The sequence below is a fragment of the Staurois parvus genome, unplaced genomic scaffold, assembly GCF_062004578.1.
Source record: "Staurois parvus isolate SC_StPar_1 unplaced genomic scaffold, SC_StPar_1.0 ptg000154l, whole genome shotgun sequence".
In the NCBI taxonomy this organism is placed as follows: Eukaryota; Metazoa; Chordata; class Amphibia; order Anura; family Ranidae; genus Staurois; species Staurois parvus.
This window is the reverse complement of record NW_028317950.1, coordinates 25948455-25970045: the sequence shown is the minus strand read 5'-3', so window position 1 is coordinate 25970045 and position 21591 is coordinate 25948455. Positions and strand designations below refer to the sequence as shown.

The 21591-nt window shown below is 43.0% G+C and overlaps 1 protein-coding gene across 5 annotated transcripts in view; it reads left to right on the top strand.

The window, feature by feature from the left end:
- The window catches only part of CACNA1B (calcium voltage-gated channel subunit alpha1 B), a 378141-nt gene that overhangs the window by 193525 nt on the left and 163025 nt on the right, over positions 1-21591 (top strand). For all 5 annotated transcript variants that reach the window (XM_089675295.1, XM_089675298.1, XM_089675296.1 and 2 more), the window contains exons 7-9: positions 9566-9669; positions 16557-16672; positions 18050-18106. In XM_089675295.1, coding sequence (XP_089531421.1) covers positions 9566-9669; positions 16557-16672; positions 18050-18106 — 277 coding nt within the window. The remainder of the gene's footprint in view (positions 1-9565; positions 9670-16556; positions 16673-18049; positions 18107-21591) is intronic.

Sequence of the window (21591 nt, the reverse complement as noted above, 5' to 3'; positions counted from 1 at the left end):
TTTTTTTGAACTCAGAAAACTTGCGTTCAGCAGTCGATTTTATCAGCCTTTCAAATGCAAAAAACACGGTTAAATGCAGCAAATCGCATTTATAAGCGTTTGAAAATTTTTTTTAACTCTTCCAGTTCCTGATGCTGTCCAGAGCCTTTTTTCATCATGAAAAATGCATGCAAAGCATTTTCAAGGTACTCAGATGGACAAAACACTTAACACAGGATGTTCCTACCAAGCTCGTCACACATTGTAATGACCAATTCACACCTCAGACCTCTCCCGCCCTTGGAAACAAAAGATATATTAATGACCAGTCACACCTTAAATTCCTCATGAAGACCCCCTGCCAGGTGGCCTTAATAATTCACTCCACCAGACACCTTTCCCACCCTTGGAAACAAAAGAAATGTTAATGAGCAGCTCACACCTAATAATCTCAACACATACTGCTGTCTCTGCTTCTACTCTCTATATTTCTCTGAAACAGTCTGAAATAGTTAATAATTTACCACTTTTCAGTGCATTCTGGGCATTTGGGAGGTTCTCCTGTGCTTATCTTTAAAAAACACTTCTAAACGCAAATGCGCATAAACGCGTTATGCAAACGAGTCTAAACAGACATTTTTTTAACCTACGTTTTCCAGCAGTTTCCATTGTTCAGAAATGTCCTATGTACATGGGGCCTACGAGAAGAGCCACGCTATGCTAGAAAAGACCAAGAGTGGTATGGGAAGTGAATTGTACATGATTTACAGAGCACGGAGGAAAATGGTTGGTGCAAAGCTTGACCATGTTTAAAGTGATTGTAAGCTCTCACCTTGCAAAACAACCCATTCAGTTTAAAATAGAAATGAAGGGCAAAAAAGTTGTGTATAGATATAAAAGACATTATAAATATCCTTTTCCCCCTTTTTTTAAGTGATCGCATAATCTCTGGGGGAGGACAAACAGTGGAATACTGAACTTCCCAGTGAGTGGCTGTGCAGTGTCAGCAGAATTCTGATCATTGGAGGAAAGCACAGCTAGAGAAATGACCACACTATGCTCTCATGCCCACTGTGGTCAGTTTTTAATAGGAAAGCAGAAGGACTGGCAGGACTATCTGGGATTTTACAGAAAGGAAGCAATACAAAAAGAACAGGAAGGTTTTTCATACAAGTACATGACACCAGGAATATGAAATGATGGGTTTACATATTCTTTAAAAACAAAAAAAGACAGACTCCCAGTTGACAATGAAGATTTTTTTCTTAGCTAATTGGAAATTAAAACGGGGATATCTCTGAAGAGAAAATTGTCAAAATAAGGAAAACAACCCTACTGTTTTTTTTATATTGTATTTATCACTGAACTTGTACTCAGAGGTGACATTACACTAAGAAAGCTGGTTGTAACACTTGGATTCATCAGTTTACAGGTGTAAATAGCTGTAAGCTACCACAGCGTTTTACAAGAGAAGGTTTGTTTTAAAGTGGTGTTCAGCTGAAGTAAAACCTGAATGATCCACACCATTATTGTTAGAGACTGCCAGGGTTGTCACTGCTGGCAGGAAGTTAGCTGTTCAATGCAAAATATCTTCCCCTCAGGATCCAATTTTGATTTCATCAAAATCCAGTTCTTGGAAACCCTTGGAGCTTTTAACATATATTTTTGGATGCTTTGAAATTTGTTTTGTATGATGCAGAACACGTTTCTGTTTTTTTTGCCTTTTGAAAAGAATCCTTGATCCCCTTGATTTGTTTTAATAATTTCCAAACCTTGCTCTTGCACATTATGTTTTATAATTAAAGTTACGTGTGAGCTTCCATGTTTGCTCATCACAAATACAGGCTTTGGACCTCTTTTAGTAGTGCTGAACAGTGACTACACTTTGTTACTCTTCTCGTCTAAAGTCACTGGGGATGATTTACTAAAGGCAAACAGACTGTGCACTTTGCAGGTGCTCTTGCACTTACTTTGCCCAGAGTTTAATGAATATAGTGAAGCTTCACTTTGTAAAGAATACCCAGGTGCAAGGAATATTAAAAAAAACAGCATTTTTGCTTGTACGTGATTGGATGATAAAAATCCGCAAAGCTTACAATATTTACTAAGTTCTGGGGAAAATTAGTGCAAATGCGCTTGCAAAGTTCACAGTCTATTTGCCTGTAGTAAATTAACCCCTCTGTTTCTGCTTAGAATGTCCGAAGAAAATACATTTCTCACATTTCAAAGCTAGTCTTTGGGAACCACAGACAGGTCATGTTTTTCTGATTTCTTCACAAAATCCCAGATGAAAAACTGTTTCATTACAGCTGTATTAAACTTTGTGAAAATCGTTTTTTATAAACGAGTCCTCTGCAGGTTTATTGCACAATGTGCTAGTATGCACTGCATGCTGACACATCATGACAGACTTACCTGTCAAAGGAAGCCCTCCAACGTTGCGTGATCTTTCCTGGTCTTCCTTTTGGGTTTGCTATGTTCAGTCGCTTGCATGGCCAGGCCGCAGTGATGTCACTCCTGCCATGTGCACAGGAGTCACTTCATCACATGGCACAGAGCAGGTTCTGTAAAGTTTACTCTGAGCTGATTATGCGTGGCTCAGTGTATATTACAGCTGAGAGACAGGCAGAAGAATTATAACAGGGCTTGACAAATCCCAGGCGCCAAGTCACTATGGTGACCGGAAATTCCTGGCGCCTGGGCTACACTGCAGCAGTGGTCCAGATAGGGTCTCCCCATGTGCCCCCCACCCCAGGTGCGCAGGCCAAGAGGTCGGGCTGGCCGGTAATTGAGGCCGCAGCTTTGTGGTTCGCTGGAGCGGGATACAACGCTCGTTTGTGGGAACCCTCCTCTGGTGGGCTGGGTTGTGCCTGCCATTCTGACCAAGGGCTTCCCTCACTTGCTCTCACTGCAACAGCAAACAGAGGTTTTATTTAACCTGTAACAGAACAGATCCAACCTAGACATCAAGGGAATGACCACATCTTCCACCAAGACATCAAGGGAATGACCACATCTTCCACCAAGACATCAAGGGAATGACCACATCTTCCACCAATCACAAAGTGGCAGGGTTCAGATGACCTGCTCTTCTTTATTACTCATTCTGATACTTCATTGCCAAAGTTGATGAGAGCCCTAGATCATAGTACCTTATCTAATTTGCTGCCTATCAGAGCCTTCTCATCAGTGCTGCCTATCTGTTCCTGCTCATCAGTGCTGCCTATCAGTGCAACCTATCAGTGCCGCCTATTAGTACTGCCTATCAGTGCCACCCATCAGTGCAGCCTCATCAGTGAAGGAGAAAAATTAGTTATTTGTAAAATTGTATAACAGAAACTAAAATACTTTTTTTTACCGTCCTTTTTTGCTTAGCACCAGGCGTGAGCAATTTCTATTGCCTGAACCCCCGGGCGTGCAGTTGATTTAAAAAACTGGCTCCTAACTTTTTTTGCTGGCTGCTAAATTCAAAGCAAATTTGTCAAGCCCAGCTTTATAGTGATTCAGAGGCTCCATGCACACTGTGCATTTTAATAACGCTGGCAATGTTAGCTGTGTAAAGTCACATTAAAATGTGCTTTTTTTAATAGCATTTTTGCATTAGCATTTATCGGCGTTTTGTTGCATTTTTTTTGTTTTTTGTTTTTTTTCTACCAACAAAAATATTTTTTTGCTCAAAAAAAGTCCAAAAACGCTGGTTTTCAAATGGACACATTGGATAACATGTTGGGGGGTTTACTGGCTGTAAAAAATAAAATGCCAAAAGCCAAAAACAGCAGCTGTAAAAACGTCCAGTGTGCATAAGGACTAAATTTTGTCATTTTTTTTTAAAATTGCAAACATGTTATATTTACCTGCTGTGTGCAGTGGTTTTGCACAGAGCAGCCCTGATCCTCTTCTTTTTGGGTCACCCACAGGTGGCCCTGGCTCCTCCCCCTGCTGAGTGCCTCCAATAGCAATTCTCTTTGGGGCTATGGGGGCACACAAGCAGGCTCAATCCCAAGCCATGCTCCTTTGAATGGACATTGTCCATTCAAACACAGAGCACAGCTTGGCCACGTCCCCACTCTCTCCTCATTGGCTCTACAACAGCAGGAACCAATAGCTCCTGCTGCTTTGTGAGACAATGAGGTTAGAGAGACTCCAGAGAGCCGCAGCTGGGCTGGGGGGAAATAGGGCTTGGGTCAGGAGGCTTGATCGAGATGGGGCTTGGGTTAGGGGGCTGGATAGAGATGGGGCTCAGGTTAGGGGGCTGGATGGAGCTGCGGCTTGGGTTATGGGGCTGGGGGAGATGGGGCTTGGGTTAGGGAGCTGGATAGAGATGGGGCTCGGGTTATGGGGCTGGGGGAGATGGGGCTTGGGTTAGGGGGCTGGATCGAGATTGGGCTTGGTTTAGGGGGCTGGATAGAGATGGGGCTCGGGTTATGGGGCTGGGGGAGATGGGGCTTGGGTTAGGGGGCTGGATCGAGATTGGGCTTGGGTTAGGGGGCTGGATAGAGATGGGGCTCGGGTTAGGGGGCTGGATGGAGATGCGGCTTGAGTTATGGGGCTGGATAGAGATGGGGCTTGGGTTAGGGGGCTGGTTGAGATGGGGCTTGGGTTATGGGGCTCGGGTTATGGGGCTGGGGGAGATGGGGCTTGGGTTAAGGGGCTGGATAGAGATGGGGCTCAGGATAGGGGGCTGGGGAGAGATGGGGCTTGGGTTAGGGGGCTAGATTGAGATGGGGCTCAGGTTACGGGCTGGGGGAGCTGCACCCAGAAGGTTTTTTATCTTAATGCATAGAACGCATTAAGGTAAAAATAATTCTGCCTTTAGAACAACTTTATGGTCTCTCCTGTCATAAAACCCTGCCTATCAGCATTTTTTTTTTTAAATAATTTTGAGCTTAATACAGTTTTTAAGGAGACAATGTAGATCAATAAGTGTGCCTAGAGGTTTTTGTTTTCTATAGTGTTAGGCCGATATGTTGTCATGCTTTAGCATACGATGCCTTTTATGAGCTGACATGCGCATTGATGTGCGTTTCCAATGTATTGTTGAATTTAGGCTTTGGAGTGAATATTGTTAACAGCCATTGATCAAGGATTGTTAATAACTGTTGCTAGTTCAACAAAATGAATGTTGCATTCATTTTAATGTGTTACCATTGTATGCTATAGACCTTCCAATGCACTAAAAAAACAGACATGAACATTTTTTTTTCATCAAAGATGCTGACTGTACTGGCTGTCATACAGCTCATTGGAAATGGATTTTAGGTGAGAGTGCCCATTTGCTGAAAATAATCTACACCATTCCCCTTTAAGTGAATAAATGCAGCTGTGTATGAAGCAGGACACAGCGTGGCATACAATGAAAGGGTTAATAATTAATGGTTTTGGCTGGCGAAGCGGATGTGAAATCACATTAGAGGGGAGAGGGAGATGAGAGACAGGAGGGAGTCTGTTGGAAGCACACCCTGACAGCCATGGAGGGCCCTACTCTGCTTCTACAGACACGTTTGTTAGTTTACAGGCCCAACACACAATCCAGAGCTCAGTATTTTCACAGATCTCTCACCCTAAGGCCTGGTTAACACGTTTTTTTAAGTACTTTTTGCATAAACGCACTACAGTCCATTTAACATGGTTTCCTATGAGACGCGTTCACATCTATGCTTTTTTGAGCTGCTGCATTTTTTGAAAGGGTCAGGGATGCTTTTAAATGCAAAATGTTGCATTTTTGGTTCAATAGACTTCTATAGAGACGCTGTAGAAAGCGCATGTAGTTTTTGACGCATTTTGTGCTATTAATTTGCCCAGCAACAAGTTGGTCCCCCCAAAAAATAAAAAAAAATGCAAAAGGAATCAAAAAACGCAGCAAAAAAATTGCGCATGAAAAATGCAAAATGCACTGCAAAACGGACAAAATGCAAACTGCATTGGTGTGAACCAGGCCTTGCAGCACTGAACAACCCACATGTGATGTGGTACTCTGGTGGTCTCCATTCTCAGCTGGGCACAAGCAGTAATGTATATTGTCAGCTCCAAAGATGTGAGAGGACCTTACATAAATTACAGAATTTTATAGTTCTTTCCACATAATGAGTGCATTATAAAATAATCAACCTCAGAATTATAAATAGGCCCTCACAATGTACAGACACTATAGCTTGAGTGTCGGGGGTCAAAGCTCACCTAAAGCCTGGCAGTTACTTGTCAAGTGCAGCCCCCCTTTCCCTCACATGTGCCCAGGGCAGCCGCCCCTCCTGCCCCCTTCTTGTCCCAGACCTGTGAATGAGGCCGAACAGTTCTCATCCCCACCATGTGACTGGACAGTAAAGTTAAAATTTGTTAATTAACAATTAATGAAGACAGGCTCAGCTTACAGGATATACAGCATGGATTAACAACTCACCCTCTGTGGCTATTGTATTTTGAGAGCCAGCCCCTGTCATAATACCCAAACATGGTGGATTGAATGCAGCCGCATGATCGACTTTTGTCAAAGGGAGCAGGACTGGCAGGGCCTCCTACTCAGCAAATGTAGCCTGGTTCCTCAGAAACTGGCTGAAATCCGCACCGTGTATGGCCAGGGCTGGATTTTTCATTAGGCACCGTAGGCACATGCCAACAGGCACCCTTCCTAGTGGGGCACCTATCTGTACATGACCGGACCTAGGGGGGGTGCTGCTGGGGTGGGCTGCACCCCCCAGATTTCAGTTGTGCTCCCCCAGGCTGCCCCCCCCCCCCCATAAACATTGTACTCCTAGCCACTGCAAGTCTGGACAGGAGAATTGTCTACAAGAAGAGAGCTGGGAGGAGGTGAAGGCTCTCTGTGCTTTCCCCACTCCTTGGAAGTCCTTGGAAGAGGTAGGGGATGGGCATTCGAGCCTTGTACCATCAGATCTCAGAGGATCCTGGGAATCGCTGTATGGAGGATCGATGATATCCAAGAAGCTCTCTCCTCGCTGACACTTCTTCTGTCTGGACTTGCAGTGGGCATGGGTACAATGTTCATGGGGGGGCCAGTGTGGGTCGGGGGGGAAAAGAGTCTGTAACTCCTCACCTTCTATAAGATTGGGGGTGGGGGCTGTTTGTGCTGAGAAGGGTAATGAGGGGGGGAAGGGGGGATACATATGTGTTAAGGTGCAGAATTGGGAAGATTTGTGCTAGGAGGGGAGAATTGGGGGGGGGCAGGGATTTGTGCTGGGAAGAGTAATTTGAAGGGGGTTGTGCTAAGTGGGCAGATTTGAAGGGATTAGTGCTAGGATGGGGAGTTTGGGGAAGAGGATTTGTGCTACGAGGGGGGATTTGGGGGGAGGGTTTATGCTAGGAGTAGGGATTTGGGGGGAGGATTTAAACTAGAAGGGGGTATTTGGCTGACAGGATTTGTACTAGGAGGGAGGATTTGTGGGAGAGGAGTTGTGCTAGGACAGGGGGTTTGGGGGGAGAATTTATGCTAGGAAGGGGAATTTGGAAGGAAAGAGGATGTGTGCTATGAGGGGTGATTTGTGGGAATTTGGGGGGGATTTGAGCTTGAAGGTGGAATTTGGGGGCAAAGATATATGCTGGGAGGGGAATTTGAACTGTGAGGATGGAACATTTTTTGCATTTTTGTTTGGGGAGAATTTTAACTTGCAGAAGGAAGTTATGCTCAGGGCTGAGAGTGCTGATTAATGCTGGGGTTTGTGTTTTGGGGAGCTCTTTAGAATTCTCTGTCTCTAGGCTCCTGAGACATAAATCCAGCCATGTGTATGGCGAGCTTTACTATTAACATTCATTCATGGGCCCAGTTGTGACTGGTTCTCTTTAAAGCGGAGTTCCAGCCCTCCTCCCAAAAATTAAAAGTCAGCAGCTACAAATACTGTAGCTGCTGACTTTTAATATTAGGGCACTTACCTGTCCAGGGATCCAGTGGTGTCCTCACCCAGAGCCGATACCTCAATCGGCTATCAGGTGCTGACACTGCCATCTTGACTAAAGGAAACCGACAGTGAAGCCTTACGGTCTCCTTCTGCGCATGCATGCCGTGCTTTGTGAATGGTCCACAGTCTTCTGGGACCTGTGAAGAGTCCCAGAGGGCTGCGGGGGAAGGGGGGGAAACTTCCATCTCAGTTTGCGAACTGAGCTAGAAGTGGGAGCGGGTATCTGTCAAAACCAGGTATCTGCTCTTCCCCCCCAAAAAAAGTCAAATGTGGCAGTGGAGGAGGCAGATAAGTGGAGCTTCTACTTTTGGGTGGAAGTCCACTTTAAGGTGAAATTTGGGAACTATCTTTGGAAAAAGAAATGAACCTGTCTAGAGTAGCTGTGTAGTAAATTGGGCAATCCTGTTTTCTGGGGCTAAGAAGAATTTGTTTCTGTTTGTGTATGTTAAATCACTTTCCAGGGTGTGATCTGCACCCACTCCATGTACCATAACTGGGCCTCCCGGGATTGGATTCCAAGCCAGCAATATCATAATTTCCTGTTATCTGGAGGAAGTGTCTGGAGGGAATGATTAAATATGAATAAGCAGAGAGAGAGAGGGGAGAATTTGTTTTTTGTTTTTTACATCTATAACTAGAAAGAATATTGAACTCTCTGTGCCGGTGTAATCAGGGCTTGTGTAGACACACATGACAAAGCCTATAGGCTCAGGCCCACTAGAGGACGTACTGAATGACCAGGTTAGAAAGGCCAGTCATAAAGCAGAACTCCCAATTACCATCTCTCTATACAGGGCTGCTGTTAGAAACCATGGGGCCAACCTGACAGGCCTCCCCCCCAAAAAAATAAAATAAAAACAGTTTACTATGCTTCAGTTATGAACACAGTGAGTGATCGGTATCAAACACTTATTGTCCTCATTCAGCAAAAGGAGAGGCTGGCAAATGTGACATATTTACCTGACCCTTCCACCACACTCCATACTGAAGGATTCTATTGTGTGCTTGTAGCTGCCAGTGGAAAGGAGAGGAGGGAAGCTGGAAGCACTGTGTGGGTGGGGGCACACAAGGAGGCCTGGCCAGCAGGTGGAAATGTACGGTGCACAGGGAGGGGGATGGGTGTGGCGGAGGGGTAATTACTGGAACCAATACCTTGTATTGCTCTCTCTGCAACAGCTAAAGCCAGCAGGTGGGAGAGGAGAAGAAGCCAGTTTTCAGCTGTTGCAGAGAGAGCCACACAGAGGATTGGTTCCAGTAATTGCCCCCCACCATGCCGATCACCCTCCCTGCCCACATCTGATTGTTTTTTGAATGCTTAACTAAACAACCTGATGCTAAAAGCTGATTGCTTCCTATATACAGTTGCTCCTGATCCTGTCTGCTCCATTGTTAGTACATTCCTCCCATCCTCTTTTGATCCCTCTATGCCTAAAATAAGAAGGGTTACACCACTGGAGAAGTACATCCTCCAGTAATCCCAATTATGTACTTCTGCCCTACCCAGCAGCCACTACTACTACAAGCCTAATTTTACCTTTCAGATGTCAACCAAACACCAGCTGAATAAGTGCGTTTGTGCCTTTGGGAGGAACACATAGGTGAACGAAAGGGTTTTTTAATTACTATTTTCCTAATGTTGTTTGTGCTTGAATTTTTTTGTTTTGTTTTGTTTATTACAGACCAACGATGCTGTCGGTGCAATGTGGAACTGGTTGTACTTCATCCCCCTCATCATTGTTGGCTCCTTCTTCATGCTGAACCTGGTCCTGGGTGTCCTGTCTGGGTGAGTGATATTAGGTGACACATTGAGATAGATTTACTAAAGACAAATAGAATGTACACTTTGGAAGTGCAGTTGCTCCAGAGCTTAGTAAATGAGGTGAAGGAAAATAAAAAACAGCATTTTTGCTTGCTTTTGATTTGATAATGGAAGTCTACAGAGCTTCCCCTCTTTTACTAAGCTGTGCAGCAACTGCACTTGCAAAGTGCACAGTCAATTTGCCTTTAGTAAATCCACCCCAATGTTTTTGTTCATCCTCTGCACAAGTGATATTTATGCTCAACTCAGAATGAAGAGCTGGCTGGTTCTATACTCACTGGAGAGATGCAGGCCAATTTTCTGTGAATTTTTCTGAACGTTTTCACAGACAAAAAAAGCAACCATCCTCATGACAAAGGCGGTATGAGAAGTGAAACATTGAAGTTAGTATCAACAAGCCATCACAGAATGGTCCCTGGAGTCAAGCCCCCAAAGGTCTGACAAGTAGCACTATCATTCCTATGAAAAAATAAATTAAAAAAATCAAGAATTTTCACAACTTTTATCCAGATATTTCTATCACATAACATATCAAACCAAGTAATAATCCGTGACATATAAATATAATAGCCCAACTCCAAGCCGAAAGGTTTTCTTTCATCTTGGGTAGAGTATAGAAGGGTTTAAGCCACTCTTTTTGTTTCGTTTGTGTTCCTGTTAGATTTTAGCCTCACTGTCTGTCAATACCAGAAGTGATGAGAAATATCTTCAATGACAGAGACAGACTAAAATCCAAAACTTCTTTGCAGATTCTAGCTAGTCTGCCTAAAGCCCCGTACACATGATGAGAATATTCGATGAACAATCGTCCGTTTTTTTTCACCTGCTAGTTTCACATCGAAATTAAAAGATTACCAAAGATACGAAAATTCTCGTGTGAAAGAAAAGAATTTCGAAACTGATTTCATGTATTTGTATTGTATTTTCGGATGACTACTGTACTGATTAAACAAAAATCATACGATCTGGTATCGTACGAGAAACATTTTCTCACTTGTCCTTTGGGATATCGTCGCACAAATTGTCGTGATTGGCTCTCAAAAGCTGTATACGAACGACCCAATTATCGGACGATTGATCCTTGTACGAAAATTTTCAGACAAATTTCTTATTGTGTGTATGGGGCATAATACAGTCCACAGTTGCAACATTGCAGCAAGATGGTACAACCAGACAGGCTATGAGGAGGTGGGCTAAAAGCAACCAAAAAGCCCCCACTTATTCAGTACTAAGCAGAGTAAGGCCTCATACACACTGGGCAGAAAGAACGCAGCGTTTACAGGTATTTTATGTTTATTTTTTTATCCTGTAAAAACCCCTGTATTTTATCCTATGGGGTTGATTTACTAAAGGCAAATAGACTGTGCACTTTGAAAAGTGTTGCACTCTGCAAGAGCAGTTGTTCCAGAGCTTTGCATGATGGAAGCCAGCAGAGCATCTGCTCATTTACTATCATCTGCAAACAGAAATAATTTTTTTTTTTTTTAATTTTAATTGCACGTGGTTGGGAATTCTTTTCAAAGTGATGCTTTACCTCATTTTAAGCTCTGGAGCAACTGTACTTGCTGAACGAAGCTGCACTTTGCAAAGTGCACAGTCTATTTGCCTTTAGTAAATGAACCCTATGTGCCCATACATACACATAGGCGTTTACAGGCGTTTTGGAAGAGAAGCGTTTTTGTGGTTGAAAAAAGTCATCACCAGCACGTACAGGAGAGGAGCATTTGGGCTGAAAAAAAAATGCATGAACCCACATAAGCGCACGTAACTCTAGACGCATTGATGGATTCTAATGACCACAATCAAATAATATTATGGCCAATAGAATACATTAACGCTGAACGTGCATAAACGTGTGTAAAATGCGTCTTTTACTGGGTTTTTAAGCAGCTTTTCTCCTGCCAGAAGAAGAGGAGTTTAGAGGAGCTGAACAAACGGTCAGTGTGTATGAGGTCTTAACCCAACTCAAAAACAGGAGGTATCTGCATGTCTCCATGAATCTAGGGCTGAAACAAAATGCGTGAATGAACATAAGCGCACGTTAGCGCTAGACATGTTGATGGATCCTAATGGCCAGAATCAAATAATATTCCGGCCAATAGAATTCATTACTGCCAATGTGTATAAACGTGTGTCCAAAATGCACCTTTTGCTGGATTTTGAGCAGCTTTTCTCCTGCCAGGAGGAAAGGAGTTTAGAGGAGCTAAGCAAATGCTCAGTGTGCATGAAGTCTTAAGCCAACTCAAAACAGGAGGTATCTTCATGTCTCCATTTCTTCATGAACCTAACATTTCAGGATAGTGGGCAAAGCCATAAGAATCATTTCTTATTTGCCCCTGAGCTTAGCTATACAGAGGCATCATATATAGAGGCATCACCAGCGAGGCTCCCGTCATCCATCCACTACACATCTGCACAAAAGGCTAGTCAGTAGCTCTGAGGAAAGGGATTTGTCCCCGAAACGCGTCAGCCATTTGACCGCACTGACAGTTGGAACACCTTGATTGCCGTTGTGGCCATCTTCATTATGCAAATGCTTTTTAGATACATGCTTCGTCTGTGATTATGTTTTTATCCTTTATACCTTTGAATAAACCTTGGATAATGCACTGGGTGTGTGCGCCACCTGTTTATTCTCTATCTAGAACAGCTGATTTACAACATGGATACCACCTAATAATTTAGAGACATTTATTCCAAACTGCATAGAACGGTTTCAAGGTATCTTAGCCACTCTCAGTCCAGTGTATGGAAATAATGTTGATTCGCCTTTTTCAATTTTTATAAACATGTGAATGTACACTTTAAGTTCTGTGCAGACTTCTGGAAAAGTCAGGGCAATATGAGAACTACTATGATGGTCCAGCAGTTGTATCCTCCCATGGAACACAATCAAGAAGCAGATGGATAAGGATTCTGGGAAGTCCTGTTTGCATAGAGTGTGCTGCTGCCATGGATGCTAGGACAATTTTTTTTGTCATCAATAGAATGGAAAGGTCAATTATTAACATCCAATTACAAAATGGATTTTGAAACATTTGTATGTTCTATCTTTTTTTTATAGGCGCTGAATTAAAAATGTCATTATCAAGCTTGACTGAGCCCTACAAAACATTTGCAGCAATCCTGAGTACAGTTTTACATAGTATAAAATGTGATTTTTGTTGACTGAAGATTTTCCAGTGTGCAGACAAATTTTTTGGAACTGATGTTCAATCTTTCCCAAAGATACAGGAGAAAATGAGTGATTGATTTGAAGTGAAAGGGCACCATTTGGGGTTCAGTGGAAGGACCAGCAGGCTTCATTTCTGGGTACACAATTCTCCTGTTTATGCAGATCTTCACTGCAGCTGTAGCATATTATCAGGGATAATTTATTGCAATGATTCCGCTATGTGATCATACATGGCCCAAAGGGATGTAACGGAGTCAAGCATCCATTGCAGGGTGCTTCTGATTATTTATATCACAGTGCAGCAACGTATTGCTCCCTTCTCTCCAAAGAAAAAGGGCGACATGCATTGCGTGTTCTTTGCACATGCTCACTGGAGAAAAGGTTTAGCGCTGGATCCTGCCCCTGTAAAGGGACCAGCAAATCTCTTGCCAGTTCTTCTTCAGACACCCTACAGTCTATAGCTGGCATTTAGATGATGTTACTCTGTTTTGTACCTCTCCTCTGGGAACTCAAACACTCTCTAAGGAGGACAAGAAAGGATCGCCTTTGTTTGTCGCCATTGTTGTCATGCACCCCCCCACCAGTTAGTCTTGTTTGCTGGCGACTCTCAGAGTGACCTATCACTGAGCCCCACAGGGGGTAGACATCATAGCACAGGATCACACCGCTAGGCTGAGCTGCGACTCTAAATTATTCATCATAGAGAGCAGAGGATGACACGCGTCCAACGGTCTCTGTTCTGCTTTCATCTTTGTCTCCCTGCACAGCTTCTCCCGTTATTTCCTTCTCTATTTTAGTCCTCTTTCATTTCCTCTAAGGCTTGCAATTATTTTTTATTAGTCCATTAAAATCAATCTGTCGTCTTACTGACCTCACCGAGTCACATTAAAGCCTGGACCATGGGTGTAACGAGATGCGACCTGGCCCCATAGCGATCCTTTTTAGGGCTCTTGGATCTTCAATTTTCATCTTAAAAAGGAATCTTCGGTGTTTTTGAAGTTTATTACTTTTATATGGGAATGGGATCAACTGAAAAGGGCACTGTGGTGTATATCAAACATTTCAGGTTATTGTAGCCTTTACCTAAAAGGAGCTTTTAATGAGGATTTCACATTTTGCAGGCTTGTCACTGAGTAATTTTATCATTGTCTTTTATTATTTGTGGATTAGTCCTCTATTGGCTGTCTGTAGATTAGGCAGTCACTTGACTTCCTTGCTGAACCATCTAGACCATGGATGTCAAACTGGCGGCCCACCAGCTGTTGCCAAACTACAAGTCCCATGAGGCATTGCAAGATTGACAGTTACAAGCATGACTTCCAAAGGTAGAGGCATGATGGGACTTGTAGTTTGGCAACAGCTGGAGGGCCACCAGTTTGACACCCCTGATCTAGACCATAGGTGTCAAACTGGTGGCCCTCCAGCTGTTGCCAAACTACAAGTCCCATGAGGCATTGCAAAATTGAGAGTTAAGAATCTAAACAATTTGTTATCCCTGATCAGCCATTGCACACTGCTAGACTTGCACTGTGGGGAAGAACAGTCAAATACAGTCACTATGCAGCACTAATAAAGTTACCCATAGACATGAGATAACAGCTACACCTAAGCTAGTCTGGTTTTGTAAAAAATGTGTCTGTCCACATGTATATGTAATCACAGATTATATATTTATTTAAATATTATATATAGAAACAAGCAGGGATTTTTTTCTCAGAGAATAGGTGCAAGAACTTCCCCCCGAACTCCACCCTTCTGAGTTACTTCTGGTCTCTATCCCCCCACCTTCAAGCACACTCCATTGGTTCCACCCCCTATCCACCTCCCAGTACTGATCCTTATAGAGAATCTAGAGCCAAGTATCATTTTGTGGTGCTAAATAACTTGTATGGAGTTTGTTAATGCTAACAATAAAGCAATAAAACCCCCAGCAGTAGATTCCCCCAGCAACAATGGACCTCCACAACAAAATACCACCCCAGTAAAAATAGACCCCCAGCAGCAACAGATCTTCCAGCAGCCAGCATTAATAGACTCTCCAGCAGCCAGCAACAATAGATCCTTTTCTCAATTGTAGATCCATTTCAGCAACAATAGACTGCCACACAAAGATATATCCCCACCAGTGACAATAGATCCCCCAGCAGCCAGCAGAACAGACCTTCCAGCACCCCTTGCTATTACGTACATTCAGTACTGGAGGTGCCGGAACTGTGTTCCCCCACGTTCCTACTGAAAAAATGCCCTGGAAACAAGGCACTGAAAGATTATTTATTTTAAAGGGCCAGGCCACCCAAAAGTGATATTTTAGTTATAGGTTAAAGTGCATCTATGGTCAAAAGTGAATATATTATATTAATTTCCACATTATATATCAGTTATTTCTAGCCTGCTCCTGTCAATCAGAATGATCTAGAAGTTTGTAAACTAACTTTTTGAAGATCCCCACATATTTGCTACCTTAAAGAGTACAGTACCCCCCCCCCCCAAAAAAAAAATGTCTGCAGTCAGGGAGTGGGGGTGGGAAGCTAGGCGATCCAAGCGGAAATGGGAGTGGGTACCTGTCAAAGCCAGGTGACCGCCACCCCAAACAAAAAATAAGTCTGGGTCACATATTTCACAGAGTCTGCCTTCTGAGCTACAGAGTTACTGAGAAGAGGAGTTTCAGGAGGTGGAGTCAGTACAGGAATCATTGCTTGCAGGCAGCAAGGTACCATGGGACATATAGTCCTTAGAAATGGAAAGTAAACAGTAGAAGAGAAGCTGCAAAGCATGTAGGGAATTCAGGAAAATGTGGAAAGAGATGACCAGCAAACAGAACTCACAACATGAAAGGAGATTTTTTAAGTAAGCGTATATTGGATTGTCAAAAAAAAACAACTATTGTTTGTACTAATATTACAATATTATTCTTATAAAAATGAAATTGTATGCAGTGATCAAAGATTTCCTTTTAGACACGAACATTTTATTTTACTTTCCAATGCATTTTGCAAATTTCTGATGGTTTATCACTAACATTTTGGTGAAATGAAATCTCCAACTCTGCTCAGACCTACTACATAAAATACATAATAATCTAACAATGATGGTGGCTACTTCTTGTAGTGGCCACAGTAAGGGCTTGTTCACACTAGCTTTGGTATCTGAAGAGCAATCCACATTCAGATCTTAGAGAATTTGAAAGATGGTGGTGAGGCGTTGTATAGCCTTCTCACTGCCCGCTTTAACCCCTTCAAGCCTGCACCAGCAGGCCCCAATCACATGCATTGCCAAGTGGCAGGAAGTATAATTCCTGCCACAACCACAAAGCAAAGCTTTATGGCTGTGGCACCTGTACACCACCTCATTTGCTGTCTCTGCAGCTAAAGTTAGCGATTGGGAGGTGGTAAAAACAAGACCCATCACAGGGTTTTACCACCTTTCAACCACTATTGTGAATGAGCCCTAAGTGTGCATATCTGGGAACTCGACACAGTCGATCGAGTCAATCGAGTCCCCGAGAAACAAGAAACTCTACCACATCCACTTGAAATATCAGTTTTGGGTGGCTTGACTGACCATAATACAAGCTAGCATTGACTCTTTTTAATTTTTTTTTTTTTTTTTTTTTGGAGATTTCAGTTGTTTGTACCCAATATTTTTCTTTTAAAAAAAAGTGTGCCTTGCTTTATAGGGAGTTTGCAAAAGAACGAGAGAGGGTGGAGAACCGGCGGGCATTCCTCAAGCTCAGGCGCCAGCAGCAAATTGAACGTGAGCTCAATGGCTACCTTGAGTGGATCTTCAAGGCAGGTAAGCTGATTGTACCCCAGCCTTGTATACTCAAATACAATGGATTTTCTTCCTAACTCCAGAGCTCAGGGGGTAATTATTATTTTTTTTTTTTTTTGCATATGTTTATTGTAGCGCCAGGGAGGAGATGGCATGTCTGCAATGCAAAATACATACTGGCTGGTGACCTAGTGGTTTCCGCTGTGGCCTGGCAGCACTGGGGTCCTGTGTTCTGTTTCCAATGTCCTTCCTATGTGGGTGTGTTCTCCCACAGTCCAAAAACATACTGTAGGATCAAAAGGCTTCTGAGCAAATTGACCTTACAGTGTATGTGACCATGAGGGGAAGTTAAAGTGCAAGCTCCTCTGGTGCAGAAGGTGATGTTAATGGTTCAGTGTTGTACAGCACTGCAGAATATGTCAGAGCTATATTAATGTATATGTGTAATAATAATAATTAGTGCGTAATTGATTAGGGGAGCATTAGCGTGTACGCCCCTCTGGTGCACAAACTGATGTGAGTGGTTGGGTGTAGTCTGTTCAACACTGTATAAAATGCCAAAACTTTAGAAATTTATAATAAAACTGAAAATAATACAACCTCCTGTGCTCAGGAGAGATTCTTAAAATGTAAATTAACTTTTTGCTAATCCAGATCTACTTCCACTCTCCTGTGTCCACCAGGCCTTGCTGCCTGCCTCAGATTGGGGTAGTCCAAACACACACCAAGAGAGGGTGCTCCAGCCTAGTGCATTATCTTTAGACACCGTTTATTAGAAAAGAGAAAATAGGTGATTATACTCACAAACTGATAAAAAGTAAAAGTTCATCACAAATATCCAAATACACACACATCCGCTGAGCATACTTGTATCATGGGAAGATGTCACACGTCTGCAGATGTGAACATGTTTCGAGGGGGATCCCCTCTTCATCAGCTCTGATGAAGAGGGGACCCCCTCGAAATGCTGTAGCATCTGCAGACCTATGTGACATCTTCCCAGGATGCAAGAAGTATGTTCAGTGGTTGTGGCAACTCTTTATCTGTATATTTGTGGTGAACTTTTCCTTTTCTGTCAGTTGAGTGTAATCATCGATTTCCTCTTTTCTAATGTCCAAAGTCACCCTCAGTGGGTTCCAAAGGGTGGGCTGTGATACTGGGCTGCCAGTGGTGCTGAGCTGGAGAATCCCTTGTTGGGCAGTACAGGGAAAACGGCTACTTGGTGGGGAATTCAGAGCGAAGTGATTCTTTCCCTCATTACTGGAGTGTAGAGGTTTCCCATATTTATCTGCAAAATGGATACAAGTCCTATGCATAGTATAGTCAGTAAATACAAACAATACTTTTAACATCACTTCTCATCCTTATTACTTCTGTCTGCTTTATTTTTCTCTGCAGAGGAAGTCATGCTTGCAGAAGAAGATAAGAATGCTGAGGAGAAATCCCCCTTAGATGGTAAGATGGCATTGCTATTACATCATAAAAATTCTCTTATCTGTTGGAAACTAATTAAATGTGCAATATCTATTTCAAATAAAAGCTTCTGTAAATGTCAAGATTTTTTGTTTAAATAGAAATGTATATTTTTCATCCAAGGAGAATTATAGTGTAGCTCTGGCCAAAACAATTTTTAACTACGTATGGATATGTAGAAGGGTCATAATTTCTATTAGAATTTTATTGCTGTCTGTGTTCTCCTTGGGGAGATTTCTCCTTACTTCCTCTTGTGTCACAGTGACGAAAAGGGAGGGGAAAGCTCTCCATCAGGGAGAGACAGCAAAGAAAACTTGACAGCCTCCCTCGCTTTTTTATTTACACTCACATCAAAGATCTATATTCAGACAAAAAGGTTAAAAAAGAAAAACAATGTACAAAAGGGGCAGACTTGATGGACTACGTGGTCTTTTTTTCACATTTATGTACATGCAAATCGAGCTGTCCGATTGGCTGTAACAGATGATTGAGAAAAAATTTCCAATGTGTCCCTTTGACAGAAGTCGCTCAAAAAGATCGATTTCTGTTGAGCAAGGATGGCCACACACTAATCGAAATTTGTTCGGTCCTGATGAGAAATTATGTATTCCATCTGATTTCTCTGACCTCATTGATGTATTCAGTCAAACTTTATCTGGACCTTTTTTCTTCTTGGTCTAACTCTACAAATGTCTATTGCATCAGTATAAACCAATTGTTTAAACCAACGTTTTCAATATAGAGGAACCCTAGAAATAACTTTCAGGTCTCAGGGAACCCGTTAAAAATGGCTATATCTACAACACATGATATATTAGTGTGATAAGCAGTGGAAAAAATGCTCTCTGTGTTTTTTGGGAAGAAGTACTCTTTTATAGATAGCTAAAAAGATCAATGGTGTCAGTGGGAACTTATCTGAGAGGCAGAAATTGCTCATTGCTCAAGGAACCCTTAGCAACCTCTGGAGGAACCCTAGGGTTCCATGGGACCCTGGTTGAGGAACTCTGGTCTAAACGGTGTACCACTGGAAGTCTTAATAAATCTTTTGTAAAAGAAAATAAATTTGTCTGGTCCTTGCTGGACTGGCCAAGTTTCAATCAGTGTATGGCCAACTTAGGACTTCCCTGTCGAATACAGGGGAACAATGGTGCACAGACAGCATAGTGACCTGTAAAAGTACAGCTAGAAATTCAGGGAAGCTTCCCTTTTTCTTCTGTTACTAAGCCAAATTCTTCTTTGTTTGTGTCTTCTACCCTCCCCCTCCCAGACACTGCAGCTCACAATGGGAGGGTTACACCAACAGGGGCAGTGCTGCCAATCCAGAAAGCAGTGGGCAGGACTAGGCGTGGCCTGGTGCTGATTGACACATTGCAGTCTTGTGAATCAGCAATGGCAATGTGCTGATAGCCACACAAACTGCCACTGTGGGGGGTCTCAAGACCATGGCCATCTGTTCACACTGGCACAGCCCCAGGTGCAAAGGGAATCACATGTGGAGCAGATGATCAGTGCAGCGGGTGGTATAAATATCTAAAACTGATCTTTTGTGACATCTCCTGCTCCAGCTGCTGCAGTGAGAGCCAAAAAAAATTGGTTTCAGTTATTTACCCCACCCGTGCTGCACTGTTCGCTATTGGATTTTCCTCTGTGCCCAAATCCCTCCCTCCTCCCCCCATGTCTCCATCCCCTGCAGCGCTGCTGGCTTCCCTCCTCTCTCACTGGCAGCAGCTGCAGACACACAGGGGGAACTTCAGGATGGATAAATATGTCAGGATAAATGTAGGCCCCTTCCAACACAGTGAGTGATCGGTACTGATCACTCACTGTATTTATTCATTACTGACGCATAGTAAACTATGTTTACTATGCTTCAGTTTATGAATGGGCAGGAGCCTCTGCCTCCTGTTAATTCATCTGCAGTGCAGCTGAGGCTACAGAAAAAGGGAATGTGTCCTTGGTCCCTTTCTCTGTCTCAAAAGTGAGACTTCAGGAGTCTGTTTAGACCCCTGATATATCACCAAAGACCCCCCAACAGCACTGTTAAAAAATAAATTAAATTAAAAAATTGTAAAAAAAATTAAATTGTAAAAAATCTGACAAAAATTTCCAAATCGGACTAAAAATCCATGCCCAGTATGTGCCATAATTTATCCACACCCACTGTTTACCACAGCCTGCATAGCGCACCGCAGGTCACGATCTTCCAGGTAGGGGCCCCAGTGCATTATTTTGCCCAGGAGCCCATGATGCTGTTAAGATTGCACTGCCCAAAATGGCAGGAAGAGGGCCCACTGTAGAATATGTGAAAAGGTCCCACTGCGGGACTATATGAAAGGGCCTGTCGATGGTAGTAAAAGGCCCTGGGATCAGTGGGAGGGCCCCAGGCCAGGAGAGAAGGGCCCTAGGCTTGGAGGTAAGGGCCCAGGGACCAATGGAAAGAGCCCCAAGGGGGGCCCTTCGTGGTTTCTTGTACCAGGGCCCAGAAGGTTCTAGTTACTCCTATGAATCACAGAAAAGTGTAGGTGGACTTCACTGGCAATCAATATAAATATATGGCAATCAATAAGTATTTGTGGGACTTTGCAGGGGACTAAGAGAAAACTGTGAGCGCAGATACCCTTATAATTAAGTGCATATTTTGTAATACAAGGACATAGTTCTGTAAAAAATAAATGGAAGTGGAAAAAATAACAGATTTACCCCCAGAGTCAACAAGTAATAAAAGTATGTTGAAGGGGGGCTCAGGAAAAAACACAAAATCTGCCATGGTCATACCACCTAGTCATTGTTTATCCTGTCCATAGTTTCACTTCAATTAGTTGGAGTGGAGGGATCAGGTTATTTTCTCAGGATGGTGTAATTTGCTTTCTTTAAAACTGAATTCCTGGTATGATCTTTATTGCATAGTTACAATGGTCCAGTTTGGCACAAAGTGAGCATGTATATCTCAAACCTGATGGGTCGCTGTGGGCACTACATTAATTGCATCAATCTTCCAGGTCCTGTGCCAACTGCACACTGACCACAACGGGTCATTCTCTCTGCACTGCCGCCATTTATGGAACACCTTGTATTATTTTCAGTGAATACAAGGCATTCTCTGACTGGGTGAAGTAGAGATTGTGACATAACTGCCCTCCTCTCATCCAATCAGAGAATGCCTTACTTTCCTTGATGAAAATACAATGCATTCTATGAATGGTGGTGTGCCAAGCAAGTGAGCCTTGTGGTCAGTATGCAGAGAGGAAGCCACAAAGAACAGGACCTGGCAGATTGTGGTGATCACTGTAGTACTGCTGATTAGGGATGACCCCAATGTGCCTGGGTTCAGTTCAAGGTTCTGTGAACAATGAAGTACAGGTGCTGAATCTGAACCCCATTAAAGTCAACAGGAGCCAACAATTAAAAATCAATAATGCAATTTTCTAGGCTATAAGGCAAGAGACTGCCAAACAAATGACATGGGG